At 38.1% G+C, this 20,031-nt stretch overlaps 2 protein-coding genes across 3 annotated transcripts in view; one reads left to right on the top strand and one right to left on the bottom strand.

Annotated features, from left to right (window-relative positions):
* Positions 1-20,031, top strand: part of LOC103824290 (complement C1q tumor necrosis factor-related protein 7) — a 395,389-nt gene that overhangs the window by 119,349 nt on the left and 256,009 nt on the right. The window lies entirely within an intron of this gene.
* Positions 1-20,031, bottom strand: part of FBXL5 (F-box and leucine rich repeat protein 5) — a 34,488-nt gene that overhangs the window by 2,874 nt on the left and 11,583 nt on the right. For both annotated transcript variants that reach the window (XM_050973482.1, XM_050973481.1), the window contains exons 2-10: positions 19,472-19,687; positions 17,596-17,691; positions 16,618-16,801; positions 14,194-14,376; positions 11,715-11,840; positions 11,060-11,208; positions 10,793-10,875; positions 8,322-9,044; positions 5,380-5,528 (exon numbers count right to left, since the gene is read on the bottom strand). In XM_050973482.1, coding sequence (XP_050829439.1) covers positions 5,380-5,528; positions 8,322-9,044; positions 10,793-10,875; positions 11,060-11,208; positions 11,715-11,840; positions 14,194-14,376; positions 16,618-16,801; positions 17,596-17,691; positions 19,472-19,687 — 1,909 coding nt within the window. The remainder of the gene's footprint in view (positions 1-5,379; positions 5,529-8,321; positions 9,045-10,792; positions 10,876-11,059; positions 11,209-11,714; positions 11,841-14,193; positions 14,377-16,617; positions 16,802-17,595; positions 17,692-19,471; positions 19,688-20,031) is intronic.

Raw genomic sequence — 20,031 nt, 5'->3', positions numbered from 1 at the left:
TCTTCACTCTGCACCTGCCAGCTCCGAATTCTGTTTCATGCAATCACAGTTTGATTATTCCCAGCCACCCAGACCTTCAACCACACATACAGCTACAGTGAAGCTTCCAGAAATCATCAGCATCAGTATCAGTACTTGAAGACCACAGAGCACAACTCAAAAACTTGGAAATTACTGTGTGCATGTCTTACACCACAACACAAGGGAAATGCTAGGTAAGACTGATCTCAGCACAGAACTCTTGGGAGGGGAACAGGGAGAAAGTTGTCACCTCCCAGGTTCCTCTCCTGAACAGTGACCATTAAGCCCTTTCTTCCCTTTCTTCCTATTCTTTAGTTAGCTTTCCATTTTTAAATTTAAGCCACTCTAACAGCGACTTAAGATCTGAAAAACTTGGATACTTGTAAGTAAATTGGACCATCTGAAATGCATTTATGTTCATTTCCCAATTTATAAGGCAATGACCTAAAAATTACATTAAGCATATCACAGTGAAATTTCACCCTTCTTCCCACACTGCATTTCTTGCCCCATGTCTAATCCTCATACCACCACTAACTTTCCTTTATAGCCTGTAATAAAGAACTCAGATAAAATGAAACATTCAGGGTTCAACCACATCTTCTGAAATCTGCCCTCCCCGTACACTCTTTCTTAGCATATATGGGCAATTCCCATCATTTGGAGGATATTCTATGCTCTTATTATAACAAGGTAGTATCATTAATGGTTGCTTTAACAGTAAGGCTATCTGGGTTTGAGTTATGATGGAGAAGATCAACTGACGTGTCAAACCATAAATAAGTCATTTACCTCCTCTATAAAATCCCTAATGCCTAGTTTGCTCTTTTTTACATTTGGCACAGTCAGCAAAATTCAAATGCCTTTACTTTTGATAACCATGGACGCTGCGTTTGTTTGCCTGGCTTTATTTACTACCATTGACCTTTGGCTACATCTCTTTGGCTTCATAACCTCTGACTTCCCCAGTCTTGGCCACTAACCTCATCTGGACTAGACTCTGTTAGACTAGAATTCTATATTTAAATTCAAATGGCCTCTTTAATCTTGCCAAAAGAACACTGTCTTCTGTTTCCTCTGGACTCTGTATATGAGGTCTCCAACTCCTCTCTCCTCACTGATGCATTAGATTAAGCAATATGGTAACTGCATATATTCCTTTTTATATTGTCCAGTGTGATGGTCATTTCAGCCTAACAGTGGAGATGAATCACTTCCACAGAATCACAGGATACTTTGGGTTGGAAGGGACCTTTAAAATTCATCTAGTTCCAACCACCTTGCAATAATCAGGCACATCTTCAACTAGATAAGGTTGCTCAGAAACCCCTTTCAGCCTAACCCCAAATGTGTCCAGGGACGAGTCTTACACCACCTTTCTGCATAACCTGTTCCACTATCTCCCATCTTCATTTGCCCATTATTGCTTTCAGCACAGCCCAGTTAGCAATGCACTGGGTATCTAGGAGGACACTGCTCTGTACAGCAATTTCACACACTGCACACTTTGAGGACCAGATGATGATTTGAATGAACTTTGACAGTTTTAATGGCCAGGTATAGCAAGCAACCACTGGGTGTTTGCAGTGTCAGATTCTGGCTCATGTAACAAAACATCTTGACAGGGATGAGCCAGATACCATCACTGCTGGACTTAACAAGGAGCCCAAAATGTAGTCTTTTAAAACAACATGTGATGGAAGTACATGAAGTGGATCATAAGGAGAAGGGTATTTCTCCCTGTGAAGGGTCCCTCTGTGAAAGCTTAGTAAGTGCTAGCAGTTAAGTGGTAAATTAAATGTGTTTTGGGTTCACCTGGGAAAGCAAAGTTAATCAGATACTCATCTAACCTGCCACAGTCTACGCTACTGGTTTAGTTACTTCTAAACTGGATTACTGTAAGGCTCTTTACATGCACATCTGATTACTCAGATGCTTAGGGGACTCAGAATAGAGGTGAGCTCTGTTTACTTGTGGTGAACATATAAAGAGGTTTGGTAATGTAGGAGAGGAGCAGAGCTATTTGATTACTCCATTTTGTTACATGTACTAGTACAACAAAAATTAGTCACAATTCCCTAGAATGAAGTTTGGCATTCCACCAAGAACACACGACAACATGGACCAAGACCATAGTAAAAGAACCTCTCCTGCCAGGGCAACTGGCTGCCACAAGCATATAATATTCTTTCAGAGATTTGTGAGTACACTGGTAATCTGCAGAATTTAGACTGAGATCTAACTCTTGGAACACTGTGTGCACACAGAAGTCTGCACACAGTGGTCCACACACCTTAAAAGAACTAGCAAAGTCTTGGCCTGACTGCTGAAGTACAGAGAAACCACGACCAGTGATTTTTAAATGCCAGAAGAGTGAATAATTAGAATCAAACTTTATTTCATTAATGCCCCATTTCTTTAATTACAGAACCTGAGGACTACATAATTAAAAAAAAACTCTAGAAATTGAATCATACTTAAATGCTGCAAAGAGCTACTGCTGCAGAAATTAGGGAGCCCCATTTTTCTAATGCCAAAGCTGAAAGCACTCCAGGCTTTGAAATTAGAAACGAGTCAGAAGAATAGACACAGCTGGACAAAACAGCCTTAGGACAATAAGAACTCAGCGGCAAGATGTAACTCCAACATTAAACTCTTCTTGCTGATTTCAGTGTGATCCACAATCAAATTTGTTTTAGACAAATGTAATCAGCCATTAGAAGGGATGTACATTGACAGATTTGTTGTCAGATGCAGCTGAGGGTTCCAGCACTGTGAAAAACATAAGTATGCAAATCAAAAACTGAAGTGAAGCTAACAGTAAACAAAATAGATCTGGAAGTATATGCAAATTCATGGTTTCTGGTCATAAAAACTGTACCGTGTTACTGGTATGCAACAGCAGTCAGACTTAAACCCAACTACTTCACCAGAGCTGCTCTACTTTTCTAATCATGCTCTACTAAAAAGGTAGAACAGTATCTGCTGAAAATACAAAAATTGCAACCAATGTGCCTACCAAACGAGCCCTCCACAAAGACATTCCAATGAAGCTGGGTTGTGTCTAAGGGGTCCATTAGGCTTAGTGTTTATAGGAAAAAAAAATCTGAAAATAAGCTGCAGGTAAAAGTAAAGGCCTTATTCATCAGCAGATGACAAAGTTGTATCTTTATTATTCATAGATGGCTAAATTCCATGCTGTTGGCTCCATATTTTTTTTCTGCAAGACCGACAGGTTTTCCAACCCTGATCCCAGAGTACAACTCCTTCCCTGAAAACAATCACTGATAAGCTGGTGGGCAAAAAAAAATTATGAAATTATTCTGTACATGCTTACAGATCAGTAAACTTTATGCAGCAGTTAGTAATACAATCTGTAAATGTGCAGATAAACAGCTTCAGGTATGGACTGATTTAAATGAAACAGCTACTGCTTTCCCTAGTTACTTTAGAAACACCAAATGGTACAGAAACAGCTGCTGTAGGAATCCTGCTGCCCACAGAATGGAATAACCCATCAGTTTTACACTGAACAGCCCTATCACAATGAAGTTTGATTGAAAATGCAAGGAACAAAACCCAGACAAAACTGCAGGGAATTAATTTATGAAGGCTACTTTCCATAAAGCCATGAACTTCTGAGATGACATTATTTCTCAACAGATGCAAGAAGTCAGGCCCTTACAGCCTCACTGTCCTGTGCACTTCTCTCTACAGGAATAATTGTGATCCAAAGGCATGCATGATGCTTTAGAGAACAAAGCAGAGCTTATAGGCTCACAGATTCCAGCAGGCAGTAAAAGGATGGAAATAAACAGGAAGAGGATCAGAAAACTTTACAGAATGATTCAAAAATATTGTTTAAATTTAAATAATTTCTTGAGGATACTATGAAACAGCTAAGCTTTGAAGTGGTGGACTCACACACAAATTTGGGCATTGTAAACAATACAAAGATGTTATGGTGTATTTTATAGGGAAAAAAATGAAAAACAGAAATGTCTGAGGACAAATTATGTCTGGGCTTACTGACAGAAGTATAAACAGAGGGAAAGTAGCAAGCAATCAGACATAAAAGGAACAGGATTCTAACTGCTCTTTGAAGACATCTTTAAACTCAACATAATGCAGGAAAGAGTCAGTGAAGGATTTTTAAAAAAAGAACCTTAAAATTTTCAGTTAGAAATGAAAGACAACAGAAAATAGATTTTTAAATGCTGTAGACTATACAGAATGCAAGGAAGTAACAAAAAGCAAGTGTCTCAAAAAAAAAAAAAAGCAGCGGCAAAACAGTGCATAAAGTGCGAAAATTATGGAAACAAGATAAGATTTAATACTTTCAGTTCTAATATTAGATCAAATCCAAGTGCATTGTCTTCTATCGATTTCAATGGATTGAATACCCAAATATCAGTACAGATTTACTTGCAATACCAAAGCTCTGACATTTGATACCCAGGCTGGGGCTGCATCTCAATACAGATGCAAATTTTTGAGCTAGACACCATGAATTGCCAGGTAATACAATTCTGGCTTACACACACTTAGATGGACAGGCCTGTGAACTTGGTCATCATCTTCTTTTTCCCTTGCCTTGTGTTGCACTTACCTGTTTTAAATTCACACACGGAATACCAGTCACACCATGGCTCCCATCTATAATGCTAGGAATGCTTACTGGACTTAATAGACTGAATTCCAGTGTGGTAAACACTGAAAAGACTTGCACCATAAACAGATTTTATGCATTTATACAGGTCCTTCTCCAGCTTAGATCCATCCCTAAGTTACTGACTCAAGCAAAACCAGAAAAAAAACTGAATTACACTTCCTATAAGGACATGTGACGGGAGAATCAAAGATATCCTATACCAAAACTAGTGCAAGATGGAGGTTTGCATGGCAAAACACACAAAACATCATTGGTTTCCTAAAAATCTCTGCTTTGGTACCAACCTAATGAAGCCTCTGTCTGAGGTTATGACCATATAGAAAACATACAACTGCATGGTTTACAGCGAAAATATGGACAGGGCAAGTGTGTAATAGCAGCTATATAGAGACTTACTTTCTACCCCTATTAGTTATGCTAAACTAAGTTAAGAGATACAGGCACTAAAAACGCTTTCCTATGTAATACAGAACTGTACTAGTGTTGCAAAAAAAACCCAACCAAACAAACAAACAAAAAGGCAAAACTGATTTAACAGTCATAATTTTGTAATTAATCTGTGAAACCCAGTGCTACACAGACATTAAAAAAAGGTGAGGTTTTGGTGGTTCTTTTTCTTTTAAGAAGTCCCTATACCGAGCATCACTCCCCAGAAAAAGCATCACATCTTCCTAGCAAGACATTACCGTTAATGTTGTCACAGTAGTAAAAGTGTTCATCTTTTAGAGAGGGGCATGCAGAAACCAACTCCTGCAGGCCTGCACCAGTTACAGTGAGACACCCCGAGAGGTTCAGGTGCTCCAAATGTGGCAGTCCTCCTCCCAGAGTCAATGCCCTGTGGACACATAGAAGAGACGCGTTAAGAGCCCGCACAGCAAGCACTGCACCGCCCCATCACAGACCTACTGCACCTCCTACAACAGACACTCCCCTAAGGAACAACTTTCTGCATTTCATTTCTAGAATGCAGAAACCTGGCATTCTACACTGTCTTTTAAAGGGGATCACCCCTGAGCCACAACAACAGACCTGAACAGATTTCTACAGAAGCTAACAATTCCTTAGACAGACTTTAGTGGGAAACCACTTTTTTTATAGATGACAACATAAAACCACTTTTTTTATAGATGACTATTACAAAGAACTACAAAGCCATTCTTCTTCAAAATACCAATTATTTTGTCAGCGCTTCCAAGGTGATGTATACTCCTCATCTCACACTAAAACATGACACTCCCAAGTTTGGTGCATTATGCTTCCCAAAGTTTGACCCTTCTTTTTTTTTGTTAAGACCTATTTTGGAATCCAAATTTTTGTTTTCCTAAGACTGACAGCAGAGCTTCTCTCTGCCAACACACCATCTTACTGTTCAAATGTAATTCTCTAGCTTTCTCTGAGTTCAAGAGAATTTGACTGCTGATTCAACAGGCACACAGATGCACCACACCTGAGCAATTACTCCATGTGAACCTGCTCTCTTCTCTGCGACTCCATAGAGCAGCCAGCCCAAGTTCAAGCAGAAACAAGCTCACTCACCTGAAAAAAACCCACCAGGCTTGACTCACCAAACTGCAGATTCAAGCCAGGATTTAAAACTGAAGATGCCTTCAGAGCATCACTGTACAAGCTTCTCCTGACAGAAGGGAGAAGTAGAACTGCAGGCCACAAAACCAGTTACCAGGTAATAACTTACATGAACTAAATGGACTGGCATGTGTTTCTATTAGGGGGTTTCACTCTCTTCCCCCAAGGACTCCCAAGTATTCTTGTGACTACAAGAAGCACTTGTTGCAACATACTCTCAGCTCCTAAATACTTTTACCCGAAAAGCACCAATGGGAAACCAGCAAAGCAATTAAACCCTTGGTGTGACTCAGTGACCAAATCTCCCTTTGCTCCCACACTACTGAGTCATGAAAAACCAGACCAGTAACCTGTAAAATACACACAGCACAACCTAATCAGCACCTAACAAAATTTGTCAGGACAAGTCCACTGCAACACTTGAAGAGAAACGAGCTCCAACACAAAGCCCAGATATCTGCAGCATACCCTGAGGAAGGGTAACACTGGTGAGTGAGCGACAGAAAAATCACAGGAGACATCTGAATAGCTGGTACTTGTGAACATCAAATGGGGACAAAATCTCAGGAGGGACAAACTGATGCCAGCAGCACCTCTCACTACTCCTCACTTTACTAGAGCAAACAGCACAGAAATGCACTGTCTTCCCACTCCGAGAAGCTTTCATTAGCCCTAGTGCTGCAGCACACCTGAGCAGGAGGCTGCAAGTACCCCAGCCTCATCTCATTTCCAGTATGAAGCAATAACTACATTTTTCTGACAATACAGAGTATTACTGGCAAATAGCAAACAAAATTCTGTAACTCATGAAGCCATCTCAATGTTCAAGTCAAACATTTTTTCTCCTCCTTTAACTGTTATATGAGGCTGTACTGAACATGTTGTTCTGCACATACAGAATTATCACAGAATCATTTGGGTTGGAAAAGACTCTAGGGATAATCATATCCAACTGTTTATCCAGCACTGCCAAATCCACCACTAACAGCACCAAGTGTCACATCCTTTGAATACCCCCAGGTATGCCACTGCCCATGGCAGCCTCTTCCAATGCTTGAGAACCCTTTCACTGAAGAATTTTTTCCTAATGGCCAATCTAAACATCCTCTGGTGCAACCTGAGGCCATTTTCTCTTGTTACTTCAGAGAAGAGACTGACCCCCACCTGGCTACAGCCTCCATTCAGGTGGTTGTGAAGAACAGGAAGATCACCCCTGAGCCTCCTTTTCTCCAGGCTGAGCCCCCCCAGCCACTCCTTAGCAGATCTGTATTCCAGACTCTTCCCCAGCTCCACTGCCCTTCTCTGGGTATAGTCCAGCCCCTCAATGCCTTTCTTGCAGTGAGGTGTTCCAAAAATGAGCACAGGATTTGAAGTGTGGCCTCACCAGGGCCAAGAACAAAGGGATGGTCACTGCCTGTGTCTGGGCACACTTTTGCTCACACAGGCCAGGTGCCAGCTGGGCATAGCTGGCACTGTCAAACAGCACCCCCAAGTCCTTTCCTACCAGGCAGCTTTCCAGCCATTCTGCCCCCAGCCTGTAGCACTGCCTGTGGTTGTTGTGACCCAAGGGCAGGACCTGGTACTTCATCTCATTGAACAAACAACTGGCCTCAGCCCATTGATTCAGCCTGTCACTAAATTATATTGTTATCCAGACAGGTTAATCAAGATGTTACTCCAGATTTACAGAATTTCAAGCATAGTGCAGGCATAAAGAAAAAATTAGCGAATCAACACAATTTCTTAACAATAAATCACTAACAAATCAAAAAGCATTAATACTGTCTATAACAACAAATTCATAAAAATACTTGACTTCAGAAGACAGATATAAAAGATTTTATTGTTATCTCTAAAAGAAAAGCTGGGAAAAGTTTTCAAGTCTAGTACTGTAACTATTTAAGAAGGAAAGACCACTTAAAACTTACCATTTCTTCAATAAAAATGTTTCTATTGAAATGATGCAGATTCATCCCAGAATGGCCCCACAAATAAAATCAGAAAAAATATCCTGCAGCAAAATAGTTTGAAAACGTCTCCTCACCTGAGAGCACGGTCTGTTATCTGGTAACAGCCTGACAGACTGAGAAACTGAAGAACTCGTGCAGTCTCTTCCTCTGTTTTTTCACTCCCAGAGTATGCAGAGTCTTTTTTCTCTGACTGCTTAGTCCTTATTGGTTTTCTACACAGTGCAGAGGACTCTGGAAGTGCTCGAATAGTTCTTAGTGCTGTCCCAGCACAACAAAACGAGTGACCGCAGTAAATCAAGTCAGTAGAAGCACAGTGCTGCTGCCACCCTCTAGTCCTTAATCCATAAATGTCTCTATTGTAGCACAATGCAGAACAACTAATGTGGGATGTTGGCTCCATAAGACAAAATCCTTCAACATTCCTGTGTCTCCACTCTGCAGCATCTTCAATGTCAGCTAAATCATCTGCATCCAGCATCCACACATAAGCAGAACTGAAGTTTTCTGAGCTGTCAGGTTTAGTCCAGTGCTGCTCACCATTTCCTCCCTGAATGAGATTTTCATTGCTGATTTCATGCAAACCATTATACTTCTGGTTGGACTGCAGAGTAATCTCTCTGTTTTTCCACAAAGTCTTAGAGTTCCTGTTCCTGCAGCTTTTCAGAATGCCTCTGGTATGATGAGTTGATATGATACCCAGTGCTCTGGAAATCCTCTCTATAGCCACATCTGTAATTTTTTCACATCCAGACAGATCAAGGTGGCGTAGATTTTGACAATACCCAACTGTAGACCAACTGAAATTGGGGAGAAAACAAAAAAGTGGTTTAGTTGAGTGGTGGTGGTTGAGTTTTCTTAGGTTTTGCTCAGAAATAGCTTTAAGGCTAAAAGTATGAAAAAAACACTTCACAAGTAAAGTACTTTTATTAATTCACATAATATTCAAAGAAGCTACCCCAGACAGATTAGATTTGATACTCCAAGTGCTCTGTATATGCCTAGAAAATAATGTCTAGAGAAACATGAAATCATTCATGAATCAGTAACAACTTACATTTCTCCACGTACTGAGACTTAAAAGAAGTCCAAAGTTGCTATATACTGAATAAATGTTTGAATAATAGATCAGATTGCAAGCATCAAATTCACACATAACAATTTTGAAAAACAAGTGGATTATACTCACCAGAAGCTACCAAGAGACATCTGAGTTATTACACATCAAAGTCATTTCTCAAAAGGCTGAAAACACCAAACTAGCACATTTCACCCCCCAGAAATACATCTGAGATTCCATACTCAGTCTTAAGTATTGTAAGAGCTGTAATTTCTAGAATTTTGAGTTTCTCAAGCTTGGCTGAAATGCCAGTGTACTTAGATCATACGTCCTCCTGTCCTTTCCCATTTCTCCTAGGAATATAAGATGGATTCCTGAAACAGAACCTGTGTTTCGAATTATTCCATAATTAATTAAAAATCAGACTTTTTCATTTTAACAAAATCTTACTCCCTTAGTCTTACCTTTTTCAAGTGGAATAGAAATTTTATCTACACTAATATTTTTACATTATTAGCTGTAAAAGTATGTAAGTGATTTAACTATCCATAGTTAATGTTACTATCATTTACTTCTTTTTTTTACTATAAGTAAATTTATATTATATTTTGATTTATCTGATTTTACTATAAATTTACTAGAAGTAATTTACTTCTACAAGTGATTATTTATATTTATAGCAAGCCAAACTCATTTTCTGAGTTGCAAATTGGAGTGTCGTAAATACAATTACATGATGAGTGGCAAAATGGTAAATTTCACTAGATATTGACTTCTGAGCCCTGAAAATTCTATGAAGCATTTATTTCAAATAAAACTTCTTATACAAGCTGCAGGGTGTTGCTACCAGCATCCATGCAGGTAAGATTTTGTGTGGTGTTCTCACTACCTGAGAGCACTACATGATGTAAATGCAGAACACTGAAACACCTGCTGAGTTTCAATACCACAGTAAGACCCACTGGTGCAGGTTCTGCATCCATACACCATCCCACTGACATCAATGACGTTTCTTCAGGTCACACTAACACTCAGGAATCCACAGACAATACACCTAAGCCTTAGAGCTTTGCCTATCATTTGACTGGAGCGTCTCAAATAGCAGTATTCCACACCCTAGCAGCTGTAGCAGACCAAGAGAACTTCCTTAACTGAGCAACTCCATAAAAATCCATGGACAAGTTCTTAATACTAGAGCAAAACCACAACTATTGTTACGGGTAGGTACACACTGATAGGTAAAAAGCATCCAATAGTGAAGACAGAGAATTTGAAATGGCCACTACAAAGTTACATGTTTTACTTGATATTATAGTGATTTGATACCCTGGTTTAGTTCTTAGTCACAAGTCACATGGGAGTTACTAATTTGATTTCTCTTTATTTCTTTCATTCTTGGCAATGGACTAAGAAATGTTTCAATGTTTCTGCTGCACACTCAAAAACCTGGATTATAAGTTTTTTTAAAGGAAAAAACAATTATCTAACCTTTCAAATACAGAGTCTGAAATATCAGTTTGAGTGAGATCCAAATATTCCAAGTTGGGGCAAAGCTCCAAGATCTGTCTAACCTGAAAAAAGAAAGGAAAATAATCTGTAAAGATACAAGCCACTAAGGCTGCACACAGTGTCTATAGACAACTTACAAATTAGCACTGTTTTGGACTGCAACCCACTTACACAACCCAAACACGTCAGTTATTAATTAAAGACTGCACAGCCACAATTATTAAATGCAAGTTTCAAGTCACACACCATTTTGCTGGACACTGCAGAACTGTAGGCCAATACCAGTGTCTTCACTGAGGAGCCTACAAGCGGGAGGACATGATGAATTAGGCCATGAAGTAAACGTTTTTCCATTTGTGCTATATTAATGGCAAGTGAATCTTCAGCTGCTTCTTCTGCAAAATAAACCCAGAGAGAAAGAATTAAAATTATTAAAGGAGCTGGAGAAATATTTACTACAGGTTATGCACTGCTCAGGGCAGCCTGGGGCAGCTGTTTCCAAAAACTTGCTTTAGATACCAAAATACTATCTCACAGGGCATTTCATATATGTATCTATATCTATAGAGATATATCTATAGCTGTGATTTAACTGCTTAGGACAAGTTTTAAATCAAGCCTAGAGTGCATCAGGATGCAAGATGATTCATCCAAACCTTCTGAAGAGATGAAGCCTAACCTGTACCTTCAGACACAGACACCTTCAGACATCCCCATAACTCTTCTACCTCCTCTCATGTTTGCTCTTTCCTAGAAAAATTAATTCATCATTAAAATCAGATGCCTGCTTCTTTCCTACCAACTCCATCTCCCTTTTTTTTCCACTCAGCTTGTTTCCTACAGCTATGTCATCTTCAGGGGCAGAAAAAAAAAATAAATCACCAAAATCAGTTTTACCTACCAGATTCATCTATGTCAGCATCTTCATCCCATTCCTGGAAAGCACGACTTTCATCTTTTCTGTTTTTCACCCATTCCTCATCAGGTTCAGTCTCAGTATCTGCTGCAGGACCACTATACCAATCACCTAGTCACCGCCACCCCCCAAAAAAAAGTAAAAAAAGTTAATAAAATTTTGTCACTGCAGCAGAAGTCAGCATTGATAGCTTTTCAGTATACTGTGACATGATTTAAGAAACATAAATCAATTTCAAATTCATCTAAACTAAGACTGGACTAAATCTTAAAATAATTTTTTGTTTGATCTTTATCCTTAAGCTTCAAAAGATTCTTAGAACAGTTTCAGTGCCATCCCAGAACTCACAGCTTATTGTGCCTGTCTGAGACATGCCAGCTGTCCTCACCTGCTTAATAGGGACCAATATAATCACAGAAACAACAGAAAAACTCATGGAGTATTTGGACTGTCTAGGTGCTCAAGCTCCTTCTGGTAAATAAATTGGTCACCAGATTTTAGTGTAACACTTGGTTGAAGATATCTTTTCCTCTGGAATATCACAAATACACAGTTAACCAGCCTGGTTTTAGTCCCCACACGTGAGAACTCCAAGATCACAAAAAGCCAAATTCCAAAAGTATCGTACTTAAAACAGCTACAGAATATACAGAATACTTTTAACACACATATAACTCAAATCAATACACAATCATTTTTTAGAACATCTGGATGAACATGAAGATCAGCAACAGCTCTGCTGTTTTAGCTGGTGGAGCACCCCTTGCCCCTCGAGTTTACTGCACAGGCATTAATTTACTTCTGGTTTGGATATATGTCAGTGCTGAGCTCAGGATAAGCAGCTCTAATGCCTGCCTTGATGTACACATACTGAAAAACAAACCACCTTACTGAACCGTCTCACAAGGGGGAACCTTACTCTTCCTAAAGCAAGAGCAACTCCTGTTGAGTCATAGCAAAAAGAACAATGTTTTTTCTATGAATAGCACAATGACAATGAAATTCTAATTGACTGTCAACCATGAAGTTTTGGTGACATTTCTCATCATCTTTAATCCATCTTCATATTGCATAAGCCTCAGAGGCCTTCTGTGTACTAGGCAGGGAAAAAAGTTTAAAATTCAACTAAGCCTACATAAAACTACATTTATTTTCCCCTCCCTGTGGCAGTAAATCCCATCTGAGAAGCCAGTTAGAGCACTTCTGTACAAACAACTGTAGTAGTACAAACAGTACGTCATGAGAGCAGCTTCCTGTGATGTGCCAAACCAAGTTTAGAAGCACTCATTTTTAAGCAGTTGCCTATTATCTATTTTTTTTTTTTTGCTGCATGTGCAGCACTGAATTATCAAGATGACTATGCTGCAATAGCAAATTTAGGAATTTGAACTTTGGAGCCTCTCTACTCAGTCTTTGGAAGCTCAGGAACAAAACTATTGCTTTCAGGAAGATTTACCCAAAAAAAAAAAAAAAAAAAAAAAGAAAAGAAAAGAAAGCAAAATTCAGACCAAGAAGTTATTTAATTCCTCTCTGTCTTCTACAAATTTTATAGGCCATAAAGAATTTATTTTTATGTATCTCTAAAGCTAAGTTATATAAACACAGCTTTTTCTCTTAAAATCTTAAAGGCATACAAAAGACTTATTAAACAGCACAGGCTTTCTCCTTTTACTAAACTACACTGACATGACAGCACTGTGAAACCTGCAGTTCCATACTCCAGAGATTCTTTAATACTCACAAAAATATGGACGTAAGGCTACAAATACACTCTGATGACTTGTAACTGGCCTCACTGGAATACAGAGTATTTTATCTATTTGAACAGGTACTTTTGCAAAGGTCACACTTCTCAATAGGAAATTCTAATTAACAGAAAAGTTTGAGGGAAAAAAATTTAAAAAAACACTTACTGCAGTAGAAATTACTGAAGTAATATACCTAAAGAATCAATACTAAAACTAAACATTCATTCAGTTTTCTTTGAAGCTTAACTAGATTGTGAGGAAACATTAGAACTCCACTTATTTTGAACTTCCTTTCTGCAGTTACGCATTTCATTTCTACCTAGTAACCTAAGAAAATAATTTTACTAAGTGTAACAGCAGTATTTATAATTCAAAACTCCTTAGATTATGTAACAATTCAGGAGTTGTGAACATATTATCAGCAAAAAAAGGGGGGTTTTACCTCAGCAAAACTAGGTAAGCTGGATACAAAATGTGCTCAGGAGTTTCAATCAAGACAACTTTTTTTTTTTTTTCTTTCTAGTTTCTTAATTCTACAAGACTGATGTATGGTTTGGAGATTTTTAACATTCAATCAAGTTTCAGGACACTATCCCTGTCAGAAAGGAGCACCTCACATGCTCAGCTGTCAGGTTCAGCCTATACTAAGACACGTTTTTACAGGCCCAAAATTTCTGATAATTAATGCACTTTCAAAGGAGCTAAATGGAACTTACCTCTGGCCCAGCGAACAGGGTAAAGATGTTTCCACAGAGATCCAGTTTTAGCCAACTGTGACCATTCAGTGCTTACTTGACTACACTGACATAACTCTTGGGGGTTAAGGTAACTGAAAATGGTCACCATTACTTCAGGAGGGAGATTAGTAATATTTGTGGTGTGCCCTGTTACTTCGGTTTCTGAAATACAGAAAGCATGTGTTAAGTGAAGCACAGCCTCAAAGTTTTATTAACAGCAGTGGAACTCACATTTTGACTAGAAAAATACGTCTGAAAAAATTTTAACAACTGTTAAAGATAGGTATTGGTTTGGCTTTAAAAAGCTTTCAGTGTAACAACACCTTGAACAACAACAACAAACCAGCTCAGTTTTCTGTTTGCCACTTTCTCATCTGGCTCATTCATTCAAAAAAAAAAAAAAAAAGTAAATTAATGCTACTCAACCACAGAAAGACGAAAGCCATACCTGCTATAAATGAAATGCTTTAAGAAAAATGCCTTCTGTTGCAGATGGTATCTGTACCTGGTCTGCCACATTCCCAGGAAACAGTACTAGCACGCAGAACCTACCAGCTGGGACCACTCTCGCTGGAAGCACTCAGCCTCTTGACTGGGACACAGAAAAGTTCATGCTCAACTCTTGGCACCTGTCTTGAATTTTATTTCTAGCTTTAGCTGCTAGCATTGACAATTTTAACTTCTGAATAGTGATGAGCCATTCAGGCTGTAAAGTAATAAATACTAAGTACAAAGATGAGATAATACTAAGTACTAGGTGAGAGACTAAAATTTGACCACTGTAATTAATATTTCAGTGGACAGCAGGAACTATTGCTAACAGCTCTCTCTCTGATCGCCGTACTGCAAAGAGAGCTGCAAACTATATAAAACAACAAATTCAGAGCTTTGGTTACTGAGGCCTTTAGCTGTTTTAAGAGTTTAATGGTTTTTTCAGAAAAATTGCCTTGAAAAAAGTATTTCTAAAGGAGTTTTCAGGAGTCCTTTGAAACAGCAGGCTTTAATAAAAGTGGAGTTTTACTTCTAAAGTGCCAAGAACTTTTACAGAGAAAAGCATTCGATTTTTGTTTTGCAAAGCTTCAAAAGTGAGCATAATATAAACTTTACCACGTGATAAGCTATTGCTACTTCAAAAAATATAATTAAATACAGTTTCACTTGATGAATCAATGTATTTATCTGTACAACTAGCATGTTGCTACATGAGTTACAGGGAATTTTGCAGGAAAATGCAGTTAAGCCTGCACAGGACTGCAAGCTATTTTACTTTCTTCCTTTTCTTAAAAATTAACGAAAAACACATATTCTCCTCTCCCAAAGCCTGAAACACAATGATTGCAGAATTACTATTGTATCAAAAACTGCTATTCCAGCTAGATTTAACAGCAAGTAATGCCATTAAACTACGTCTGTCACATTCATCTGTTAAGAGTCAATAGTATTTCACAGAATGGACCATGATCTTTTCTGAAGGCTTCACCTGGAGGGCAGAAAACGACCAGTTGAGTAGTTCAGAGAAGTCAAGTTTTATCAAAAAAATCTGATTACAGTGTAATTTGTCAAGTTTTTCTAATGAGACCAGCACATCTTATCAACATCACAAACTCAATCCTTGAGAGCTCGCTCTACATATCAGATTCACACCAACAGTACACAGAATTTGGTACATTAAGTCCCCTTCCTTGAGGCATCAATTCTTTTTTGTTAAGAGAGAAAACTGTAAATCCTGAAAACTTAGGGCTAATTCAGCAGTCATAAAACAAGACTGAAGTCTATTTAGTAGTTATTTATTCTAAGTTTCACCAGAAAAGGCAATTGGAGATAAATGCAGAATAAGTATCCAATTTCAGAACACACATTTCCTCTGACTTATTCACATGCTGCACAGATTCATTCACTTCCATTACTCACAGATCCTTCTCATTCCTGAGAGGCCCAGGAAAGTTACGTAGAGGAGTTGGGAAGGTGAATGCTTTTAATCTGAAATATCGTCACTTGGATAACTATTCTGTGTTATTAAAACATCAACACAAAAAGCTTACAAAGCTGTCCTAAAAACCAAGAATGAAATGCAGAGTCTGGAAATAGAAAATATAATTTCAATGGAAGCATGAAATCAAAGTTAATTACATTTTCCATCTGTTTTTTGTATCAAATATTAACATGGGAGGGAACAGAGAAGAAGACTGTTGAGAACAGGTAAATAGTGAAGTACTATCTACACTGCAACCTGCCAAGATGCCCATCTCAAACAATTAAGTTTCTCAAGCTTCAAAACTAGTTTGCAGATGTGCCCATTTTATAAGAACTACTCTTTCTGCCTGTACATAACTAGGTACATCACTAGGTGCGGTTTTTAGATAAAAACAGCAGTTTGAAAGTTACTTTAATTAGATACTTCACCTTGATCTGCCTTCTCATCCACAGAATACTTAAAGACCTTCTGAAGCTCTTCTGTTTGATTCCACTTACTGAGACCTCTGAATTCTGCAGCCTCTTTCTGCGAGCAGTGCTGTGCAATTACTTTCTTCTTAATATCTTTCAGCTCTTCATAAGTGAAGTATTCCATCAACATTGGCTGAAAAACCTAACACAAAGGAAAAAGGCAAGAAAAAAATCTGGTGCTGACAGAAATAGTCAATAACACTACACAGATCTACCAACACAGAATTTCCAGTTTCAAATTCTCTCAAAGTAAAACATGTCATGCATTAAGTGAACCTAAGGACAGGACCATGAAAGTTTTAAATTCTAATTCCCTGCTTTCTGACAGAACATAGCACAGTATCAGGGAAGCTGTTTTAATTGTTTTCCCCACCAGAATAAGGAAGGGAATAAAGTTGCTTAACTTATATAACTTATCAAGGTACTCACATGGAAGGTAAAGAAGCAAGGAAGAAAAGCATGAGAAGACTTCCTATGGACAGACTTGAGAAGATGCTTCCTAGTTTTTGGATACCCATAAATCATCAGACTGGCAGTACTAGTCTATGTTTCAAATATAGGTCAGAAGCTGTTTGGGAGTGTCAGTTTGAGTCATGAAGCACTGGTTTACAAGACGTCTCTTTTCTTATTTAAGTTTTGCTACATATTCATTTAAACTAACTACTTGCTGCAAGAAATTCTAGCCCAAATGGACTTCTGTTATCAATTTTTTTAAGAATTAGAATTTCAGCATAAGCTTCCTATATTCTCAGTTTCAGAACATTCACTTTCCAGTCAGAGTACTGAACAATGACACCACAGTCCAGAATGCAAATTACCATAGCAATAAAAACAGAGAACTGAAAAAACAATGAACCTCTGAGCCAGTTGTCCCTATTCAGTTATTCCAAATCCCAAGGGAGATCTTCATCACATTTGAAGAAAATCTTTGCCTACCTCCTCTTCCTCTTTCATATGAGGAAGGAAATCCCTGGTAAAGGCTTCCAATCTCTCCTTCAGCTGCTTCGCATAGTTTAGCTGTTCATATTCATTCTGAGAAGAAAGCAAAGACTTAATGGTTACCCAATCTCCTCCAGTCATCCAAGGATTGAATTGTCCAATAAAGCAGTGGTTCAAAGGAAAGCCCATTATGCCTTTCCCATGAACACAGCAGGTTTGCTCTATTTCATGGTAAGAACGTGTTTACTTAATGATGCTGACACTGTGTACTGGCCTGTTAACAGGCAGAGCAAAGAACTCCCTGCCTGCCTGAGTCCCATTTATTGTCTCAGCATATATAAATTCATTTCTCTAATCCTGTTTTACTTAGGAGCAAAGACTGAAATCTGCCAATCTACAATCTCACACGAAGTTCAAAGCAGTGGCAGACTAATTCAAGTATTTGCATAGTTTGTATACAAAGTGTTCTACGATAAAACAGCTCACTTGATCTTTTAACTTAATACCATTTTACCTTATTCTAAAATTTTAACTTCCAAATTATAATCAAAATTTACAGTTAGACTTGCTGTACAGATTCTTACTTTGGAAGCTGAAAGAACTCTTAAGAAAGATGTAACTGACTTGTAAACATTCAAGTTCATCCAACCTCATGTATAAATTTGTTAAGATAACTCTCTGAGTCACTAATAAGAAGCTGGTTCTGAAATCTCCCCAGTAATTGCAACATACTGGGGAGATTTCAGAACCAGCTGAAGTTCCTCCTAACTCTTACTGTAAATGTTGTTTTTCTTTTCAAGCTTCCACAACATCAAGAAACCCTGACTATTAAAGAGACAAGATTAAGCCATCAGTTTAAATTAAAGTAACCACTAAAGAAATCTGGTTTTGCACACTTAAGAAATCAAATAACAGAATAAAACTAGCATCCTATCAGAGAAGGTGTAACACAAAGCCAAGTGTTAAATTTCCTTCTTTCCTTTTTCCTGATTTGTTAATGGACACAAAACAAAATTAAAAGTTTATTATGCATAGGGGAAAACCATTTGTAGAGTTCCCAAGTCAAAATGAGGCTTAGATTATAAAATGGAGTCAATCAACTGCATATTTAGTATTTTTCTTACTGAAAATCTGTACCATACATACTAGTAATGTAGTGTGGGATGTCAAATGACTACTGGAGACTAGAGTTCTTATGGGGCAGAAAGGAGGAGTTGAGTTGGGTACCCCAAGAGAAAGACACAGAAGAATTCAAGAATTATTCTACTGGAGAAAAACTTAGAGATAAGTCACTGTCAAAAAAGCCAGATGCAGAAATAACATTTAGAGTTCTTTGATGACTGAACTGTTAACAGGACTGCTGAGCCACAGCTTACTGGAAGGAGTACATGAGCCACAGAATAAAACAATGCTGCTTTTTTTGGTAAGTCTGGGAATCATCTCCATTTTTTATGACAACAATTACAAAAAAAAGATCCTCAAGGTTTCCAAACAACTAATAATACCCCATTTTTTCTATAGCCAGGAACTTCTGAACAGTTAGTCAAACAGTCTGTATATTTGATACTTCCCTGCAGTCACACAGTCTTTATATTTGATACTTCCCTGCTATCTCTCCAAAACATCTCAAATTATACAGTGAAGACTGTCCGTCACAAAACACATCTCTGAAAAGACTTTTTACTAGAAACTTAGTAATTGTAGTGAATGGCAAAAGAATTTGTGTTTCGGACTAGAAAGTATCAAAAAAAACATAAAAGTTTCTTCTTCCTCCTTAGTTTCATTCATAAAGATTATGAAGAAGAGTCAAGGCAAACTAATATGTAATCACAGCATGTTTTCCTCAGGTCACAATCTCTCATAGTTTACTTACCTTTACATTCTTTAGCCCTTTCTCAAAAAGGCTAAGCATCTCTGAGAGTTTGTTGTCCGAGTGCACATTGTACACTGTCCGGCTACGCTGCTGAAGCAAACCAATGATACACTCATTTTCAATCTGCTCATGCATCTTAAATTCCTTGAATGTAGCATAAAGAGATTGCAGCAGAGCCCGAAAATCATTGTTGTTGGAGAAGTTGGTCTTGGAAAGCTAGGAAAAAGAAAAGTTCATAAAAAAATAATGAAAATCATGTCAAACTCAAATTAAATCCTTAAAATAGGATCAGCTCCAAGAAATTAATCGCTCCCCTTACTTACAAAAGGTAAACACCTTCAGTTTTTAACATAAAACAAAGCCATTAAAATCAAAGTTGTATTTAAGCACCATAAACCAAATCTTCTGAAACACTGAGGTAAACAAATGTAGAAAGCTTTCCTGGCAGAAGTCAATGCAATCTCCCTGGGCCAAGAGATTACTGACAGGACCTTTCCCAATCCATATTTTTGTCCATACCAAAAGACCATTAACATAGACCCCTGAACCCATCCTTAGGG

Source organism: Serinus canaria, chromosome 4 (genome assembly GCF_022539315.1).
Source record: "Serinus canaria isolate serCan28SL12 chromosome 4, serCan2020, whole genome shotgun sequence".
Classification (NCBI taxonomy): Eukaryota; Metazoa; Chordata; class Aves; order Passeriformes; family Fringillidae; genus Serinus; species Serinus canaria.
Note: the sequence above shows the minus strand (reverse complement) of the source record. Positions and strands in the feature narration are given on the sequence as shown.